The 19,737-nt window shown below is 50.9% G+C and overlaps 3 protein-coding genes across 7 annotated transcripts; 1 reads left to right on the forward strand and 2 right to left on the reverse strand.

Annotated features, from left to right (window-relative positions):
- Positions 1-2,590: 2,590 nt before the first annotated feature.
- On the reverse strand, positions 2,591-9,343 carry LOC121591828 (von Willebrand factor A domain-containing protein 8). Its single transcript, XM_041912838.1, has 3 exons — positions 8,949-9,343; positions 8,434-8,861; positions 2,591-6,367 (listed from the first exon to the last, which is right to left on the reverse strand). Exons 1-3 carry the CDS (start codon positions 9,151-9,153, stop codon positions 2,738-2,740), a joined length of 4,263 nt encoding a protein of 1,420 aa, XP_041768772.1. The 5' UTR covers positions 9,154-9,343; the 3' UTR covers positions 2,591-2,737.
- A 1,994-nt stretch (positions 9,344-11,337) lies between these two features.
- On the forward strand, positions 11,338-12,686 carry LOC121596993 (acyl-CoA-binding protein). Its single transcript, XM_041922435.1, has 2 exons — positions 11,338-11,508; positions 11,726-12,686. Exons 1-2 carry the CDS (start codon positions 11,494-11,496, stop codon positions 11,978-11,980), a joined length of 270 nt encoding a protein of 89 aa, XP_041778369.1. The 5' UTR covers positions 11,338-11,493; the 3' UTR covers positions 11,981-12,686.
- A 2,335-nt stretch (positions 12,687-15,021) lies between these two features.
- On the reverse strand, positions 15,022-17,707 carry LOC121595434 (rabenosyn-5). 5 transcript variants are annotated; one of them, XM_041919450.1, is made up of 3 exons: positions 17,615-17,707; positions 17,145-17,214; positions 15,022-17,085 (listed from the first exon to the last, which is right to left on the reverse strand). In XM_041919450.1, the coding sequence occupies exon 3, from the start codon at positions 17,010-17,012 to the stop codon at positions 15,414-15,416; it is 1,599 nt and encodes a 532-aa protein (XP_041775384.1). In that variant the 5' UTR covers positions 17,013-17,085; positions 17,145-17,214; positions 17,615-17,707; the 3' UTR covers positions 15,022-15,413. The 5 variants fall into 5 exon arrangements, with proteins under 5 accessions (XP_041775384.1, XP_041775366.1, XP_041775376.1 ...); XM_041919432.1 differs by having other exon boundaries at positions 17,433-17,701; XM_041919442.1 differs by having other exon boundaries at positions 17,411-17,701.
- Positions 17,708-19,737: the final 2,030 nt, after the last annotated feature.

Consider the following 19,737-nt stretch of genomic DNA (forward strand, 5'->3'; position numbering starts at 1 on the left):
GCAATGTGCACACGAAATATACGTTACTTGGCAAGATTGTGGCTATGATAAAGTTTGCTTTCAGTGTCGGTTTTCGTCTCTTTTCGGGGCTGTGTAGGAGTGCTGGAGGGGCCAAGTCGCATTGGAATTGGCATTACATCCGAAAGAACTATAAAAAAGCAATATGAAGATTTGGGTAGTAAGAAGAAGGAAGCAAATTAGGGATTGCCATGCAATTCCTCTATTAGAAGGGTTCTTGCAAAGTCCCTTTTTTTTGCAAGAGATTCGCACTGCTGCTAATATTACACCGGCTCCCGTCAAAATTGCCCACGGAGCGCACCCACGACTCCGATCCGACTCCGACTATTGTTAGTACGATTTCAATTTCGCCCGGAGTTGTCCGAAGTTGGAGTTGTCCGATGTTGAAGTTGTTCGGAGTTGTCCAGAGTTGTTCAGAGTCGTCCGAGGTCTTGCGGAGCTGGCTGGAATCGTCTGAAATTGGAGTCGGTTAGAGCCACAGTCGTGCAGAGTCGCTCGGAGTCGTCCAGAGTTGTCGGGAGTCGTGCAGTATCGCCCGGAGTTGTCGTCCAGAGTTGTTCAGAGTTGTCCGGAGTCGTTCGGAGCTATCTGGAGCCAACCGGAATCGGATTCGGTCAAAGTCAACCGGAGCCGTCTGGTGCAATGTCTTTGTGATCAGGCATTTAATTTCGTTGCGTTTTGACTTTCACTTTGAGCATGCATTTAGTATACAGGCCCTGGATTCGAAGGCTGACTCTTGCCGACTTCTGCCGACTATGAACGACTCCGGACGATTCCGGACGGTGCCAGCCGATTCCGAACTACTTCAGGTAATGCTGGGTGGACCTATTTACTAGAGTCAGTTTCGAAATTTTCGGAGTCGAATCGGAGTCATCTCCGGAATTTGGCCAACTTTAAACATCGTTAGCCTAGACCCGACAGTGTTTGTTGCACCAAAGAAGGATGAAAACCTAATGTGTGCCTTTCGGGCACAAATGAATGGCTACGTGCCTTATTTATGACCTGTAAGGCGCAAATGCTTTGTGTCGTGGTTAATGGTGTTTGTCTGTAAGGCACCAATGTAAGTTAATAAGTATCTTAATTAGCTGCAGACACTGTGTAATCTTTTCACATTTATAGAGCTTTTTTTATTGATGGATACCCCAGAACCATTCATAACGAGTTAAATACGTTCCAATGAATCACGCATTATGCAGGAGACTCTTTTCCTGAATGAACGAACTGAATGAAAAAACATATCTAAAAACGTCTTCTGAATAATGATATGTGGGAAGATATTTGTAGTTCACTATATCTTTGGTTATATTTTCTGGAAAAATTGGTCCATTGTCTTTTCTTTGACGTTACACGAAGTTATAAAATTCCACTGTTACGCACACGAGAATCTTCTTGCATTCTTGTGTACGTACACCGGTCCTTGGAACTGATACTGAGCTCATACCGGTTCTGAAATAGCTCCCGATTTCATTCCGTTCCTAGAACTGTACCTGTAGCTGTGTTGGATTCGGTTCGGAACTGGAGCCGACGCAGTTCCTGTTCCGATCGAGTAACTGTTTCTGTTGGTCAGCAAACCATATTCGGCAGTACTTGGCAGCATAGGAATAGCGTAGGAAATATCGTAAGAATTTGCGTAGGAAATTCAGAATGTGTATAGTGATATTACACACTTGTACCTCACACCATTTTACGAAACCCTGCTCTTCCTGGCGATGGCGTGGAGGCGTCCGCCATTAAGGCCGGGATAACGGACTGGCAGACGAAGGCGCGAGACCGTGAGCGGTTTCGGACACTCCTGAGCCAGGCCAAGACCGCAAAGCGGTTGTAGCGCCGGATAAGATGAAGAAGAGATAAAAGTTGACAGAGTATTGGGTACTAGGGCCCCGAGACTCGCGAATCATCTGCAAGCCAAGAAATCGGAGAGATCGGTGTAGAATCGTGCCACGGATGTCGTTGTCTTGCCCCGCGCTTAGAATGACCCCTTCCAGAGCGATGTTAAAGAGCAAACAGGAGAGTCCATCACCAGTGCCTCAGACCCCTGTGACCCCTATCGATATGTCAGGGACAAAAATAAAAAAATGTGGATGTCCGTCCTTCCTATTTCGGTGTCTTAACCAAAGGTGTCTGAAGGCTGCTTAAACCACAAAAAAATAAGATTCTTGAGTGCAATGAGTTAGTGAACTGGTGATGGGTTTTTTGTTTAATACTGATAATACTGAACTGAAAACTGAAATATTTCATAACACTGCCGACAATATAAACAGTGCAAGTTACGGTGCTTTAAGATTCGTAGTAGGTAAATTAGATCCACAATGGATCTAATACGATCCACATACGATTGAAATTGTTGAAAATCAATTTTGCAGATATCACTCCAACGATGTTCTCAAATGTGTTGTTTTCCTTCCAATTGGATGCTCTACTCGTTATGAGGGGTTCCACTGTGTTATAACGCTCCCTTACTTTCCCATGTTTACACAACTAAACAAAGAATGTTCTATCGTTCGGATTGATGAAAGAATGAATTGTTTTAACCCGGAAGTGTTCCCAAAACACGTAGAAACAGAAACGATTGTACGTTTTAGAATCTGTATTGCAATAACAAGCATCTGTACACACCGGATAAGGTACAATGTATAGCCCCCTAGCAACTAACAAACTGTCGAGTTGGAATAAAACGAAAAGAAAAATACCAAAAAAGAAACCCTCGCTCATTTCCCCACTACTGCAGCAGCGAGGCGGCAAAGATCTGGCGCATAATGTGGGGCAGCTGCTCCAGATCCATGCAGACGAACGCCTTGCCCGCGGTCATGCTGTCCGCCACCACCTTCGCCTCGTCGTCCAGGCTGCCGATGAAGATGACGTACGCCTGGACGCGGGGCGACTGGCGCGCCAGCGCCGCATTCAGCTTGCGCGGCGTGATGCCGTACCGGGCCAGGTTGGCATCGCTCAGCACGATCACGATCGCCTCGTCGCAGTCCTCCTTGGCCAGCTCGTCCACCGCCAGCTCGGTCGCGGCCAGCGTGTGGTCGCCGCTCCAGCAGAACTGGGCGTGCGCGTGCATCATCTTGATCGTCTCGAGCCGGCGCTTCGCATCCTTCGGCGGGTTGTTCTCGCTCACGAACGGGACGGCCACCGCCTCCCCGCTGTGCCCGACGATGTCGTACCGGATCTTGCCCTCGAACCCGTCGAACGCTTCCATCACCATCACGGTCGCCTCCAGCTCGCGGTCGAGCCGGCCATCGTACCCGTTGAACCGGTACATCGACCCGGACACGTCCACCACCAGCTTGAGGCGCTTCGGCTTCTCCTGGGGCGTGCCCGGTTCGGGCTCCTGCTCCGCCCGCTGCTTGTAGATCGCCCGCTCGCCGGTCAGCCCCTCCACCAGCTTGGTGTCGTCCAGCTCGCCCGCGCTGCGGTGCCGCTGCCACTGGCGCTCCCGGGCCCGCGCCTGCAGCGCCTGCAGCGTGATGCGCAGCTGCTGCACCTGGCGCCGGACCGGCTCCGCGTACTGCTCGTACACCTTGTGCTCGTACGGGCTCATCTGTATCTCGCGCAGCTTCTCCTCGAACGCTTTCCGGTTCATGTCGCGCGCCGCCTGCTTCACCGACTCCGGGATGTCGTCCTTCTCCGCGTCGGACAGCTGGTGCACCTTGTGGCCGGCGTCGAGCCGGTACGGGCCGCCCTTGCCGCCGAGCCCGGCCGTATCGCGCCCGCCCGTACCGCCCGCCCACGTGTTGCCGCCGACGTGCGGGTCATTGTTCGGGTCGACCTTGCCGTGCTTGGGCCCGGACACGCCCTTCCCGCTGTGGCTGCGCACCGTCAGCTGCAGCTCGCGCTGGCGGCGCATCGCCGCAAGCGCCTCGCAGCCCGCGGCGTACTCGCCGACCGGCAGCCCGTGGCGCAGCAGCACCGCCGTCACCTGGTCGAGCGTTTCCGGCGCGTACCGGTCGTAGTCGAGCACGTTGCCAATGACCTCGGCGAGCGGGTCGGCCGGGAAGCGCTCCAGGTGGCGCACGATCGCGACGACCTCGCGCGTCGAGTACGGATAGTGGAGCTTGCCGGCGTCCGCCATCTCGCGCAGCTCGGCGAACGCGTCCACCAGCCGGCCGATCGTCGCGACCGGCACGGACGGCCCGTACTGCTGCAGCAGGTAGCGCTCCGACTCGGGCAGCGGATTGTCGACCGCGTGGCACGCGAACAGATCGCCCAGCGCGGCAAAGAAATCGTTCCCGAGGAAGGGAAAGCCGGGCCGGTTCGCCAGCACGATCATGCGGAAGTCGGGATGGGTGGGTAGGAAGCCGCCGTCGCCGCCGTCGCCGCCGTCGCCGCCGCCGCCGCCTCCCTTCGCACTGGGCGGGCAAATCTTGCGCCCGTCGGACAGCAGCATCTCGCCGTGCTCGACGAGCGTCTTCAGTATGCAGGTGACGTGGACGGGCGCCTTGTCCGCCTCGTCCACCACCAGCACGTGCCCGTGCCGGACCGCCTTCACCAGCGGCGAGTCCTCGTACGCGATCCGGCCGTCCCGCACCGTCGCCTGCAGCGTCAGCGACTGGACGGTGGTGTCGCGGTGCAGCTGGATGTACTCGCGCGGCCGCCCCATCAGCTGCAGCAGCCGGTCGACGATCTTGTTCTTGCCGACGCCCTGGTTGCCCACCAGCAGCAGATGCTCGCCGAGCAGGAAGTCCTGCAGCAGCCGCTCCATCAGCCGCAGGTGCTGCGGCACGTCGTAGAACACAATGTCCGGGATCTTGCTGACCGCGTCGGTGCGGTACCGCGGTACGCTCGTGCGCCCAATCCGCACCAGCTCGTCCGTCTGCTCCACCGCGATCGGGGCGGCTCGGTCGAGCTCACCGGCCGTCACTCCGCTGTAGCCGTCCAGGTAGCGGCGCATCGCCGCATCGAGCACCGAGCGCGGCAGGCTCGGCATGAACTTGCTCAGAAAGGTGGCGTGCAGTATGTCGGCCGCTGCGCCGGCCCGATTCTCCTGCTCCCCGTACTGGTGCAGCCGGCGGGCGATGCGCAGCAGCTGCCGGGTGGACAGATTGCCGGCGAGCGTCTGCTGCACCGGATCGTTCGAGGTGCGCAGGTGGTGCGCGACGCGCAGGATTTGCTCCATCGTTTCGCCGATCGGGCCGTACAGCGTGTCGAGCACGTGGCGCTCCTCGCGCTCGCTCAGCCCGCGCACCTCGTGAAACAGGAAGAGGGCGAGCGTCTCCGCCCCGATCCAGGCGGCGCGGGCCGGCCCGTTCGCACCCGCCGCCCCACTCTGGGCCGGCTCGGCCAGCGCGATGATGCGGAAGCCGGGATGGATGCGCAGCAGGCCGGCCGCCCGCAGATCCTGCCCCGGCTGCGCTGCCTGCAGCCGATCGTACCGGTCGTGTGCCAGCAGCCGCCGGCCATCGTACAGCTGCAGCTCGCGATCGTGCACCAGGCGGTGCAGTGTGCCGAGCGTGCTGTGGTGCAGCCGGTGCACGCCGTCCAGCACGATTGCGTGCCCGGCGAGGGCGGCCAGGAGCAGTGGCGAGTCCTGCCACACCGTGTCCCCGTTCAGGCGGGTCGTGCGCTTCTGCAGCAGGTCGCGCGCCGTCATGTCCTGGTACAGGACCATCGCCTCCAGGTGCTGGTCGTTCAGCAGCCGGCACAGCTGCTCGGCCAGTATCGATTTGCCGCAACCCTTCGGGCCCACGAGACACACGTCACCGACGGCCACCGTTTGCACCAGCTCGGCCAGCAGGCCGGTCTGGTACGGCGTCGGTATGAACGGTTGCCGCTTGTCCTCGAGCGGGCTGGACGTACCAGCGGGCAGCCGGAACTCGACCGGTCCCTTCGCCGTTTGCAACCGCACCTTTAGCTCGTCGCCCGTCGCCGTAACGCCTTCCACCGCCGCTCGGTTGGCCGCCCCCTCCACCGGGGCAAACTTGAGCGACTCCATCAGCCCGGTCACGTACGAGCTGCCCTCCTTCTCGAGAAACACCGGGTAGGGGTAGAAGCGCCGCAGCAGCTCCTGCTCGGTCAGGGTGCCGTTGTGGCGGAGCAGCCGGCCCGCGTACTGCAAATTGTCGATCGGGAAGTCAGGCAACAGGGCCGAGGCCGACTGGATGCCGTACGCGAACGAGACCAGCTTGGTCAGCACGTCCGGGTGGTCGAGCGGGCCGGCGAGGGCTTTCGCCTCCGTCAGCACCTCCACGTACGGCAGCTCGGCAATGTCGCGCGCCTGGAAGCGGGACCGGAGCGGTGGATCGAGCGGGGAGCCGCGGTACCGCGGCACCGGTAGACCGAGGGCGATTACGCGGAATTTCTCCGACACCCGCACCAGCCCCCACTGGTCCAGCTGGTCGCGGCTGAAGCGCTGCAGGGAGAAAGGGAAGGAAATAGAGCATAATGAACATTGAGCGTCTCGATTAGTGGTAGGAGCTTGGAGTCGGAACTACCCGGTACAGATTCCTTGTTCAGAATCATATCCGAAGCCAATTCCGGTACTGGAAACGAATCCGGTTCCGGAACCGATTCCGATTCTGGAATCGATTCCAGTTCCGAAACCTATTCCGATTCTGAAATCGATTCTAGTTCCAGAGCCTATTTCTATTCTGGAATCGATTCCGGTTCCGGAGCTGGTTCCTATTCTGGAATCGATTCCGGTTCCGGAGCCGATTCCGATTTCGGTGCCAAATGCGGAGTTAATTCCAGAATCCAAAATCGGCTCTGGAATCGGAGATCCTCCGGAATCAGAATTGGCTCCAGAATCAAAGTCAATTTTAGAATTATAATCAGAAGTTTTGGAAACGAAATAAGTTCCAAAATCTCGATGAGAATGAATCTATTACAAGTAAATTTGTGCTTATGGCGGCTATAGATACAATCGTAGCTGAATAGGACCCAAAAGCCAATTCTCATAGAATTACCGAAATCAATTTTAATTCTGGACCCAAATCCGGAGAACATTGCTGGACCTACCATCCGGAATCGATTTCACAAAAATTCGGACCTAGTCGGAATCGATTCCGACCAAAACTTTGTTTTTCCCATTACTAGTTTACAAGTAAATTTCGATTCTTTGTGGCTATCAATATCATAGCATCATTGGATCCAAACGTCTATTTTCAAAGTCGATGAATCATGAATCTGAGCCGATTGCTATTCTGGAAACGATTCCGGTTCCGGAGCCGATTCCGGTGCCGACTCCGGATCCGGAACCGATCCTAATCCGATTCCGGGGCCAATTCCGGAGTAGATTCCAGAATCCATAATCGGCTCCGATATCGGACTTCTTCCGGAAATTGCGACCACAATCGCGATCGCTTTAGATACAATCGTCGACCCAAAAGCCTATTCGGCATAGAAATGCCGAAATCAACCTGGGAATTGCAATTTGCTCCGGTAACGGCATCAGAATTGACCCCATAGTTGTAATTAGCTCCGGAATGATCATCAGTTCTTGAATTGCAATAAGATGTTTCCGAAGTGAAATCAGTCTTGGAATCTCCCTAGTTTACAAATAAATTTTGATTCCTTGCGACTGTCAATTCGTAGCATCGTTGGACCCAAACGTCCATTCTTAAGAGGATGCCGAAACCGACTCCGATTTCAAAGTCAATTCTGATTTCGGAGCCAATTCAGACTCCGGAGCCGATTTAGATACCGGACCCGATTTTGAAATCGATTCCAGCAACTGAATCCGGACCTAATATCTGGAATCGATTTAACTTCGGAGCTAGCCGCAATCGATACCGACGAAAACTTCATTTTTAATCCAAATTTGTATTAGAAACATTATTTAAACTAACCCGCGATACTTTTAGGAATACCAGGGTTTCAAAAAGCATTGTATTGCCAATGGCAATTCCCCGGTTTATCTGTACGCAAGCTAGGCTGGATTAACGAATCCGAGCTCTACCTTCTTATAGTGAGCGTTGCCTACTAATGGGTCTTCAGGGTGCGGAATTTTGGCGAATTAAAATCCAGGCCACGTTTATTGCCGGATTATTGCTAGGAACTGTGAACGATCCCTATCTGTAAGGAGAACTAGGTTTTACTACATCTGCACGTTACACGTTCACGCCAAAAACCATGACCATAATACTCCTACTCTCCTGTATCTCTTGTTGCTGGTATGTTAATATCTCATATTAAGCCGTTTTTTAAATTATTATTTTAAAAAAAACTTAAACGCGCCATTCTACATGATACGCGGTTTTAATCTAACGATCTGTCCCATTGCTGAATTCGCCCACCATACCAGTCCTTTCTCACATATCTTCAGTTTATCTCGCTCCTTGCCTCGTCATGCTTTCTTATCTCTACCACGTGCTATTGGTTGTTTTATATCTTAATTTCATATGCATGTGTACGAGATTGCAAAACAACACACGGCTGGTAGTTTGAAGAATACCCTCACCCGGGGCCTCATTCACTCACCTCCAGCAGGGCGTCGTAGTTTTTGGCCGCTATCAGGAACCGGCCGTCCTCCAGGTGCATCTCCCGGTTCTCGAGCAGATTGTTCAGTATCGGCAGCACGTTCCGCTCCGTCTTCTCCACCCCCTCGATCAGCAGTATGCGGCCCTCGATGGCGGCCCGGACCGCGCTCTGGCTGTGGTACGAGGACGTGCCGTCCAGTATCTCCCGGCGCTGCTTCAGGTCGCTCTCAGTCGTGTCGCGGTTCAGCAGTATGTACTCGACCTCGCGCCTCGTCAGTTCCGAGTACTGCATCACGATCCGGCGCCGCAGACCGCCGGGCCGCCCGAGCAGCAGTATGTCCTGCCCGAGCTTATCCTTCTGCAGCATCCACCGGAGATGGTGCAGCCGGGTCTGGGACAGGGCCGCCTCGCCGGTCTCGCTGACGCTCACTAAAACACCCAACCAGAGGGAAGCGGGGAAGAGGTGTTAATCGACGTTGGCCAAATAGCAATAAGGAAGCACAAACACATCCATACCGTAACCGGTCGGGACGAGTTCCGGGCGCAGCGGCACATCGATCTCCTTCTCCACGTCGTCGATCCGGATGGTGCCACCGGTGGCGGGGGTGCTACAGTGGCGGCTCCACGACACACCGCCCACACCGGCCACGGCCGGCTGCTGGTGGGCGAGGATGCGGCGCAGCACGTTGATGCGCCGGACCGTTTGCACGTTCCGCTGCATGGCGCTCGTACGGTCCAGCCGCTTAATTCACTGCCCGCGCAATTAGCTGCACTTAACTATTACGGCCCCGCTTTCCGGTGGTCGCTTTCGGGGTCAAAGTCTCCAGCCGCCCAGGCCTGTCTGTTGCGTGTTTCATCTCGTCGCGCGTTCGCCGTTGTTGCTGACGGCAATGGCACACACACAGACACACACACACATGCAAAGCTTTTGGCAGCTGATTTTGACATTTTCGCGTGAAGTCGCTTCACTCTATCTCTTTCTCGCTTGCGTCGATTTGGGATATCGTAATTCGCGGTCAGAGTGACCAGAAATACCGATTTATCTGTACAGGCGGTTCCTGAAATACATTCATTCATTCATTTTCTTGTTTTTATAGAGACTTTCAGGTCTAGCTCATTCGCCTCTTGCGAGATACACGGTTAATGAGGACCAAAAACGATCTCTAAGTTCCGCGTAAGTTGAATCTCGTGTTTTCCAGCCCAAATATCACTATTTTTTTGTAATTTTGCTAGTAGGAGGTGGTTTTAGCCACATAATTAATTTTTTGATATCTCAAATAGCCAAATTGCTTAAGCAGCCAATTTTTGGCGGAAGTTCCGCGTAAGTTGAATCTCGTGTTTTCCAGCCCAAATATCACTATTTTTTTGTAATTTTGCTAGTAGGTGGTGGTTTTAGCCACATAATTAATTTTTTGATATCTCAAATAGCCAAAATTGCTTAAGCAGCCAATTTTGGCATGCTAAAGATCGCTGCTTTAATTCGCCTTTTGCAGTAGATAAACAGCATCAAAGTTCTATGTGGGTCTTTCAAACAGCGCTTAAGCAGATGCCACGGTTCCAGGGATTTTTTTTATTGCATTTTATTTTCAAGCAAGCGTCATCGATGAAATAAACAACAGGATTTGTTTTGTTTGTGTACATGTGTATATGTTTAAATCCTTAATATTCATGAATTACACAAAATGTCACAGAATTTACTGTACAATCACAATCACTTCACTCAATATTCCTCCTTCAACTAACTTATCTAACTCATACAGCAGCAATGAGATGATTGACGGCGTCTCTCTTTGACACTTTGACAAGACCCACCTTGTACCGATGTCATGCATTAAAAAGCTATAAAGTTCCACCAAGTTCAGTACACGTTCTTAACAAGCCTTAAAGTTCTATCATGAACCATACACATAGTGCTAATCAGTCGCAAAGTTCCAAAGATTACCATGTGCCTGTTAAAAAGCTCCATAGTTCCGCAAAGTACCGTCTATCTCTTAATCAGCCACAAAGTACGACATCGGAACGGTTTTTCGTTAAACAGCCCTAAATCAGCTATAGAGTTCGAGCTGGCTATTTGGGTATGACCGTCATGATTAGTTTGCAGAATAGCAACCCTAACCCAACAACCCCTCTCCCTTCCACCACTCTGTTTAAAACTTTACGGAGTTTCAAATTTCACAACCCTTGGTTTTTTCAATTTTCACCGAAAATTACCGAAAACCTCATACCGAATTTGAACCTCATACCGAAAATGGCCAAAGTAATCTGGCCACACTGTTGACAGGAGGTTTTATTATTGTTGTTTTTATGTAAAAAGTTTCAAAAAACCTATCTAAAAACACGAACTTTCACGAAGAGAGAGAGAGAGAGAGAGAGAGAGAGAGAGAGAGAGAGAGAGAGAGAGAGAAAGAGAGAGAGACTGAGAGAGAGAGAGAGAAAGATAGAGAAAAAGAGAGAACGTTTGATATTGTTTTGCCCAAAACGTATTTTTGCTGTCACCAAACAACCTTTTTTGGTTTAAACGCGTTGTTTCGTATTCAGACTACTTTTTGCATCTTTTCATCAAAAAGGCGTTTGGAATGCTGAGATCTAAACAGTAATAAAAAAAACACACATTTTGTTTTATACAGCGCAATATGAGTGTTGTTTGGTTCTGTTCACATTTTAAATTTGACAGTTGCAGCGCCGGCCACATAAGCGTTACAAAATAGCAACAATTCTGCAAACATCGATGCTAAACCGTGATTTCTTTACATCCACTGCATGCTTTTCATTTTTCTACAATATTGTAATAGTTGTTTATCAACAACAAAACAAAAAAACCGTTACAATACGCAAAATCCCCCCATCGAACCGGTTCTTTCATGTGGCCGCAGCTTCAGATGTGTATGCGCCATTTTCGTACGTCGCTTGCACCTGCCACTCATCTTCGTGTATGTGTATGTGTATATATCCAGTTTTATCTCGCCCATCATCTCGACGACAGTAACCTTCCATCTTTGCCTTCGCCCAAACGTGGCCACTCCTTTTAGCAAAGCAGTTTAAAAAAAGTTCGTGCAGCAAAATGTCCCTACAGGAGGTAAGGCGCTTTCCTATTTATCTTTCCGTTGCTTTTGCAACGGGAAAACAATCACCTCTGCCGGCGTTTGTGTTTTGCTCGTTCTCAACACCGTCGTTTGAGGTTATTCCCAAGCCGGATGCAAGGATGCCCTTTTGGGCAGGGGCAGACGGCTTTGTAACCAGTTGCTAACCGGCTTACTCCTCCCCCCCCCCCCTCATCTCCCCCTTCCCTGCAGAACTTTGACAAGGCGGTCGAGAACGTGAAGAACCTGAATGCCACGCCCGCCGACGCCGATCTGCTGGAAATCTACGGCCTGTTCAAGCAGGCGACCGTCGGCGACTGCAACACGGAGAAGCCCGGCTTCCTCGACTTCAAGGGCAAATCGAAGTGGGAGGCGTGGAACGGCCGCAAGGGCATGTCGCAGGAGGACGCGAAGCAGGCGTACGTCGACAAGGTGCAGAAGCTGATCGACCAGCACGGTCTGAAGTAGAGCGCGAAAAAACGAGGACAACCCAACCATGGCGCGAGGGAGGCACGAGGAGGACTATTTCGGACGCATTGCAATTATGGTACAAACCGTTTGACCACACACAGCTGTACGGAAAGGTGTTGGAGCGATGTCTGCTCTCGTTGTTTTCTACCTTCGTTTTTTTATGTTACGTTTCCCGCCATTCCACACCCGGACGCCCTCTCGGGACTCAAAGAGACCCTCTGACCGAGGGGACTGGCTATGGCGGACACGCATGTAAAAATAGTAGCCAAGCGGTTTAAAAAAAAGGAGGCAAAATTTCGATCTTTTTGTGCAATTTAGTTAGTTAGTAACAAATGGTAGGCAAAAACAAAGTCAAAGCGGTGGTGGCGGATAACACGAGAAGAGGGAACACTGTGAACTTTAGGAGATTCTTTCGTTTTTTTTTTACTATAATTAGTTTGTTAAATTGTTGTAGGAGTGAAAGCTTCGTGCTTTCGGCGTATCGCCTTGAATTTGTTTTTGAAACAAAGAAAAAGAAAGGGAAAAGGGATTCCTCTAAAACTACTCCGATGAAGAATCTCTTGCTGTGGCTACAAGCGGAAATAGGGAGTAGAAAAACAAAAGCAAAAAAAACCAAACGCACACACACACACATTTGGACGGTTAATTTTGAACTCTTCGATAAAGCAAAGAAAAAATAAAACCGATGAACTAACATAATATATACAACGTGTGAATTTATGATTACTAGTTAAATTGGACCGGCTACAGGACTATGCAACAGATCTTTGGGATTTACGCTATATCAGACTTTAACATAGCTGTAACAAATTGTGCTTCGTGTGAGGAACAGAGACGTAGTTTTTATACTCAACGCGAGCTTATACACACTTCTAGAAGGACTGATTTGTTTGAGAAGATCCTATGTTTATACATACAGGTATCCCAATTACATGTTGGACTGGTCCCGTGGTACAATCGTCAACTCGTAGGACTTAACAACATGCCCGTCATTGGGTTCAAGCCCCTAAATGGATCGTCCCCATACGTGTAGGACTTGACTATCCTGCTATTGGTAACGACACTGAAAGCCAAAGCCCCCACTAAGTGGTACAGGCAGGCAAGCAGACAGGCCTTTGACCGACAACGGTTGTGTTGTGCCAAAGAAGAAGAAGAATTACATGTGGATGGTCCCGCGCTTACAGTCGTAACCACGTACGACTTTTAAAAAAATACAAATTCATTTGATCCGTTAACCCATAACAAGGACTGAGCAGAGACTGGGCTAAGATAAGATTCAAATCATATTTCAAATTTTTCCATTTACAAAATCTCAGACTCATTTAGCTTTTTCTTTTTAAAGCATTAGATATCCTATATTACATCATTTCAAATCTTGTAACAATAGTCGGATTGTTTTTGATCAGTTTTTTTTGTATTAATTTTAGTGTAATATTTGGGTCAATTTCGCGAACAACATGTTGACCATCACGATTCTTCCTGTTTTTTTTTTCTTATGCTACAGCTACAGCAGGAACCTGATCTGATTACAAAAGAGCCTGCTGGCCTGCATATCTGATTTTCCGCCACAGGACCATTCTTCCTAATACTTTTAAGTTTAAAGCAACCCGTTCAAAGATCCTGGTAGTTGTTGACATCCCGACTCTTGCATCAACAATTAGATCAGTTCTTTTTTGTTTACCATGTTTTAACTCTAGCAATGTCATATCAAGCTTAAGGATTCTGGGCTTCATAGATAGCCTCCTTCTTATCCATCCTCATTAGACGTGTTCAGTTAATGGCCATTGATGACCGAAATTCTTCTTCTTAGTATTTGGGACAGCAACGCCTCCTGTCTCATTTATAAGATCCATAAGACAAGAGCCATTTATATCCTTAGCTATCTGGTGTGCCCATAGTCAGTCACTTCGAGTAAGTGACCCAATCCATACCTATGGCCTATGGCCTTATTGTTGTTTAGGTTTACCACGGGACCCAGCATCAGCCAACTGACCGAAATTAAGATATTGAATTAATTGGTACATTTCATGGCCAGTTGAATTAAAGTTTTTGAATCTAATTACAGTGAAATCTCTCTAAGGTGAATCTTCAAGGGATCGTGTGCCTAGAGAGATATTCATGTTGGAGAAAACTAATGAAGGTGTTGCTATGAATGCTATTCCGAGACGCAAAGGGAAAAGCATGGCATCCTTTGACCAATTTTTTCGTGAACTGTCACCCACACATTCATTTTAGAGAATTTGAACTCTCAATGCATATGTAACTTAGAGAATATTCGCCTTAGGGAGACATTCATCTAGACGAAACATAAAATGTATGGAATATGACGGGACCGTCAAAATGTTCATCTTAAAGAAACAATTTATCTTGAAGAGACCACATCTTAGAGAGCTTTCATTGTTATTAGTATTAATTTTGGAATACAACATTCAAATGCATCGGTAAGTGAAAATATATTTTCCTCTCATCAAATTGTAAGAACTTTTTTGGAAAAATCTGAACCCCCGATTAAAAAAAGAATTTAAAAAAAAGATAGAAGAAGGGGGATGTTGACTTTAAAGATGTCGTCTACAGAGCAACCATTCTCCAAATTTGCTAAATTCGAAAGCACCATTGCTAAATTTTCCCACGCTGCTACTGCTGAAGCGTGGCGCTCCTTGGCGCTCCTTGGCGCGTTTGAAAAATTTATGTACCAGATTTTGCATTTTTTTTTTTCATCCGATGTGCCCTTGCTCAGAAATTAATCATACTTTAGCTACTTTAGGATAAGCCTTCCATTGCTCGCGACGCTTAAGCAAGAGAACATTTAAATTTAAAAATGATGCTGCAAGTATCATTTTCCGTTATCACAAACTGCAACCCCGAGGATAGTCCTTTCTTCTGCTCAAAACTGCTTCCAAACTCTCCTTTCCCCGCTTCGAAAGGTTTGATATCCCTTCGATAATATTGAAATTGTTTGCGAAAAATCTGGCTGACTAGCTGGCATCTAATACAATTAATATCGGAATTGGAAGTTTAATGAACGCAACACGCTAGAAGTTAAATAATAATAATAATAATAATATATTCAATTTATTCTTCTTCTTCTTCTTCCTATTTGGGGCAACAACAACCTCGGTCGGTGTGCAGTGTGCCTCTGGCCTAAGCGACACGATGGGCTTGGCTATCTCAGTGACGTGTTGGTGGTGTGTACTCATGTAGCAGGACACAGTCGCAGTCACTGCGTATGGGTACGGAGCATAAACCCTTGCTAATGTCGCGCGAGACTGATTTGCCAGCTGAGCCACGACGGGACTGGGTCTTTTTTTTTTAAACTTGTTTTAATGGAATAAATAAACAGCACTCGGTGTGCCGTTCCGTAATCACTTTGCTTTCCTTTAAAGCACCTGACTATATGGTTCTCCCGAAGGACACCTTCCAGTGTCCTCGTTTACGAAGCTTCCGGCTGCTTGGTGTCCGTGTCCTGCCGCTGCCGGTGGTAAAACTCCTGCGTCAGCTCGCTCAGATTGCGCTCGAGCGTGGCGACCTCCTCGAAGCGCAGGGCGGCCCGCGCCTGCCGGATGTACCCCTTCACGATGTTAATCTGGTCGATCAGCGGATCGGAGGTGCCGCCGGTCCCGTGCGCCTGCGTGCCGCTCCAGTTGTCCATCGTCGAGACGGCCGCCCCGTACCGCCCGTTCGTCATCTCGGCGGTCGAGGCGGTGCTCGAGCTGGACGAGCTGCCGTTCTGCCGGTCGGTGCCGGGCTCGGCACCACCGCCCGCCTGCAGCTCGAGCCGCTCGAACGCTTCGAGCGCGAGCTGCCGCTCCCGCTCCAGCCGCCGCTCCGTGTCCGTCCGCTTGCGGGCCTGGATGCGCTTGATCTCGTCCTCTACCGGCAGGGGCGGGATCGACAGCATCCGCTCCTTGATGTACGCGATGCAGCCGAGCCGGATCGCCTTCTTGAGCGCCTCCTCCCGGCTGCCCGGCGCCGTCGGCAGCGTCTGCAGGCTCTTGCTCACGCCGTCCAGCTTCTCCGCCGACCGGCCAATCCGTTCCCGCAGCGCCGACGCGTCCGACAGCCGGTAGATGACGTCGCCCTCGTACAGGCTGTCCAGGATGCGCCGGTACATGCCGATGTGCGGCTCGATGTCGGTGCGCTCGCGCTCCAGCGCCTCGTAGTACTGGCGCAGCAGTGGCCGCTCCCGCCGCCAGTCCTGCATCTCCATCCGCACCAGCAGCAGGCGCATGCAGTGCTCGCACACCCGGAAGTGGCTCGACTCGCCCGGCTGGTCCGGCTCGGCGGCGGGAGCGCCCCCGGCCGGGCTGGCCACGGTCGGGTTGACCAGCCGGCCCGCCTCCTCCAGCGTGAGGAAGCGCGAGCAGCCGTCGCACATGACCGAGCCGCACACGCGGCAGTGGTGCTGGCGGCGCGTCAGCCCGAAGCCGCGCGCACAGGTCGGGCAGAGCTTCACCAGCTTGCCGTCGATCCACGGCACCTTGCTCTGCTCGTGCCGCTTCCTGCCGTCCGGGTCGGCCGGCAGCCCGTCCAGCAGCTTGTCCAGCCGGATGATCAGCTTGTTCGTTTCGGCCGCGTACCGCTCGAGCCGGGGGCTGCGCACCGCCCGGAAGTACGCCATGTGCTCGCAGGTGCAGCCGGCCGGCTGCTGGCTGCCCGGCTGCAGCAGCGGATTGTTGGCCGCACCGGCGCTGCCCACCGCCACGCCCGACTCGGCCCCGTATCGGGACGGCGGCGACGGTTCGCTACCCTCCGCCCCCTGCTGCTGGTTGCCCTGCTGGCCCGCCGGCTTCCGCTTGCCGCCCTTCAGTATGCCCTGCCGGGCGAGGCTGAAGATTTCCCTCAGCGATTTCAGCAGATCCTGCTCCTCGGAATGCTCGTGCTCGACGTGCACGGTGAGCCGCTCCGGCGTGCGCAGATCGCGCTTGCACACGGGGCACAGGAAGCCCTCGAGGATTTCGCTGTCCGTCGGGAGCAGGAAGGCACCGGACGTGGCGGACTCTTTGTCGTGCAGATCGAACGGGTTGTCCATGGTGTGGGGTTTGTTTTTGGTGTTGATAAATTGCTTCTCGTTGTCGGACACACACGTACGCGTGTATTACTCACTGTGAAGGAGAGTTTTTATTGCAAGGTGCTCACCCTGATTGCCACTTCGCCAACTTGCCTCATTGCTTCTTGGTTCCTTGGTGCCATCGGAGCGGAGGAACGTGCCCAGCCAGCAAAAACAGGAGCTCCTACAACAACAACAACAACAAGTTCAATTAAATCAATCCACTGGCCCAAAGCAAAACAAGGCCGAACCGGACCGGCCCGCGCTCCGTCACAGGAGGGACAGAATATCTTCCTCTCCGCGCAAGTGTCACGCAATTATGGCACGCAGCAGTAAATTGGCTGATTGTAGAGTGTCCGCCCCGAAAAAAAAATACAAACCAAAAACGCAAAGAAAACGCACCGTGTGCCCAGGGCCGGACTGGACGGGCGCAAAAGGTTTGCAGATAAACTCCGCACTATCTTGCCTCCCTGCACAGTGGCCAAGGGTGCAGTCCCGGGAAGGGTGAAAAACGGGAGGAAGAATAAAAAAAAACGCACACACTCGTGAAAGGAGAGAGTGCTCCAACAACAAACCACACTCACTGGCTGCACGGTAGGGCTGGCCCGCCGTGCTGGATGCGGACTGAACGGTCGAGGCATGCCAAGAGAAAGAGAGATACGGGCGAGGGCAGCAGGAGAGCAGGGAGCGAGGGTGTTTTTCTGACAGCGAGTTGTGATTGGCCGGTGGAAAGCGCTGAGACTGCAGTTGCATGACGTTCGCTCTTTGTTGATTGGTAGCTGCCGCGCGAATACAACAGATGGCGCTAAAAGCAGATGGAATATTTGAATTATGTTTTCAACGGTCAGTGGACAAATTGTGTGGACGGTTTTTGAAAGCAATTCTTAGCGCATCGTAGTTTCCAGATGATGCTAGCCCAGGCTTTCACTTGTTTTCTCTTTTGGCACAATCCCTCAATCTACCCATCTCGCCACGATCCCCCCCTCCCCCCCCCCCCCGCCTTGTCCCGAAGTAACCGGTTGTTTAATGGCGTAGCGCTTCCACCACTTTGCTCGGTGTCAGTGTGGTTAACGGTTTATAAGGGGCAGAGTAAGGAACGAAAAAGTAATTATTTAGCTCAACAAACTGTGTTGTCTTGTGTATACAGGTTTAGAGACGTATCTTCTTCTTCTTTTGGCTCAACAACCGTTGCCGGTCAAGGCCTGCCTGTACCACACTACTTGTGGGTTTGGCTTTCAGTGACTTATTGATCCCCCCATAGTAGGATAGTCAGTCCTACGTATGGCGGCACGGTCCATTTGGGGCTTGAACCCATGACGGGCATGTTGTTAAGTCTTACGAGTTGACGACTGTACCATGAGACCGGCTATCGACTCTTCATAGATTCATAAAAAATTCTAGCATATTCAAGGATTCATTTAAATCCACATATCTCCAACGAGTCATAAATCCTAGAGATGCATGATTTTCAAAATATTGAGGTTGCGCGATCCCACCTAACATGCCCGTCGTGGGCTTAAGCCTCGCATGAACCGTCTCCCCGTAGCAAAACTAACTGTACGGTTGCGTGATACTTCCCAAGAAGTGTCGAAAACATGTAGAGGCTGGCATGACCAAGTAGGTTGTTACGCCAACAAGAATAATAATAAGAAGCTCAAGCTCGATGAATCTTTGGAGATTTATGAATCCCTTGAGATTCGTGAATCTACTGATATTCATGAATTATTGAGATTTCTCAATCTTACCAACCGGGATTAAGATTCATTGAATCATTTCAAGGATTCATTCAGATTCATGAATCTGAATCAGATTTACCCAACACTAGTTACGACTGCGAACGGATCTGTGGGTCACGCGAAGGATGTGGCCTTGTAAGTCAAACCCGCTCGGGTAACAGCAATCTTCTCAACCGTTCAACACCAGTAACTAACCTTCCCGCTAGTTGCTCTCTCAAGTAATTTGAGGAACCTATGCAACAGAAGGGGATGAAGAGGGAAGAGAGATTTCTTTCGTGATCCGAATATGCAAAATTAAAAAAGACGATGTTTCTTAGAGTTGCAAAATCCGAATGGTTTGTTTATTCAAATTCAGTCCCTTTTATATCCCTGTGATCGCGCACTTTGTGAATTTACAGTTTGACACGTTTGTTACAGAATTAATGATCGCAAACGTAACAGAAGTTCATTCTAATTATGTATTAAATCTTGAAGCGTTGGAAATAGTGAGAAAAAAGATTAACAAAATACGCAAAATCACGACAAGTCTTAAACGACTCCTACACAGATTCTAAGCCTGGCTCGGTCTAAAATGTACTGCTGCCGAGGTCGTTGGGTGTGTGCTGGTATAAAACTTTCATCACAATCAAATTAGGAACGGTAGGCCGTAGGATATGGATATACGTGGGCTTATACAGTACGCATGAGGGATGTAGCCAAAACGAGAGTTCTCACTCCTCAATCTATTATTGAGTTCGTGGAGGTAGGGAACAGATGGGATGCACCTTCCACAAAGTATGTGGCCTCTATTAGTAGGCATCAGATTCCACTCCGACTCCTCCTACTCCGGCGCCGATTCCGGAGTTGACTCCAGAGTCGATCCCAGAGTGAACTAAGGAGACGATTCCGGAGTAGACTTCGGAGCCGATTCCGTAGTCGGTTTTGGAATTAGAATTGGGCCTGGAATCAGAATCGATCTGGAAATCGCAATT

The sequence above is a fragment of the Anopheles merus genome, chromosome X (assembly GCF_017562075.2).
Source record: "Anopheles merus strain MAF chromosome X, AmerM5.1, whole genome shotgun sequence".
Taxonomy (NCBI): Eukaryota; Metazoa; Arthropoda; class Insecta; order Diptera; family Culicidae; genus Anopheles; species Anopheles merus.

Coding starts and splice junctions, on each gene's coding strand:
- LOC121591828 (XM_041912838.1), bottom strand. CDS start 9,153: ATGCAGCGGAACGTGCAAACGGTCCGGCGCATCAACGTGCTGCGCCGC. Junction 8,862..8,948: donor ACTCGTCCCGACCGGTTACG/GTATGGATGTGT, acceptor TGGGTGTTTTAG/TGAGCGTCAGCGAGACCGGC. Junction 6,368..8,433: donor ACTACGACGCCCTGCTGGAG/GTGAGTGAATGA, acceptor TTCTCCCTGCAG/CGCTTCAGCCGCGACCAGCT.
- LOC121595434 (XM_041919450.1), bottom strand. CDS start 17,012: ATGGACAACCCGTTCGATCTGCACGACAAAGAGTCCGCCACGTCCGGT.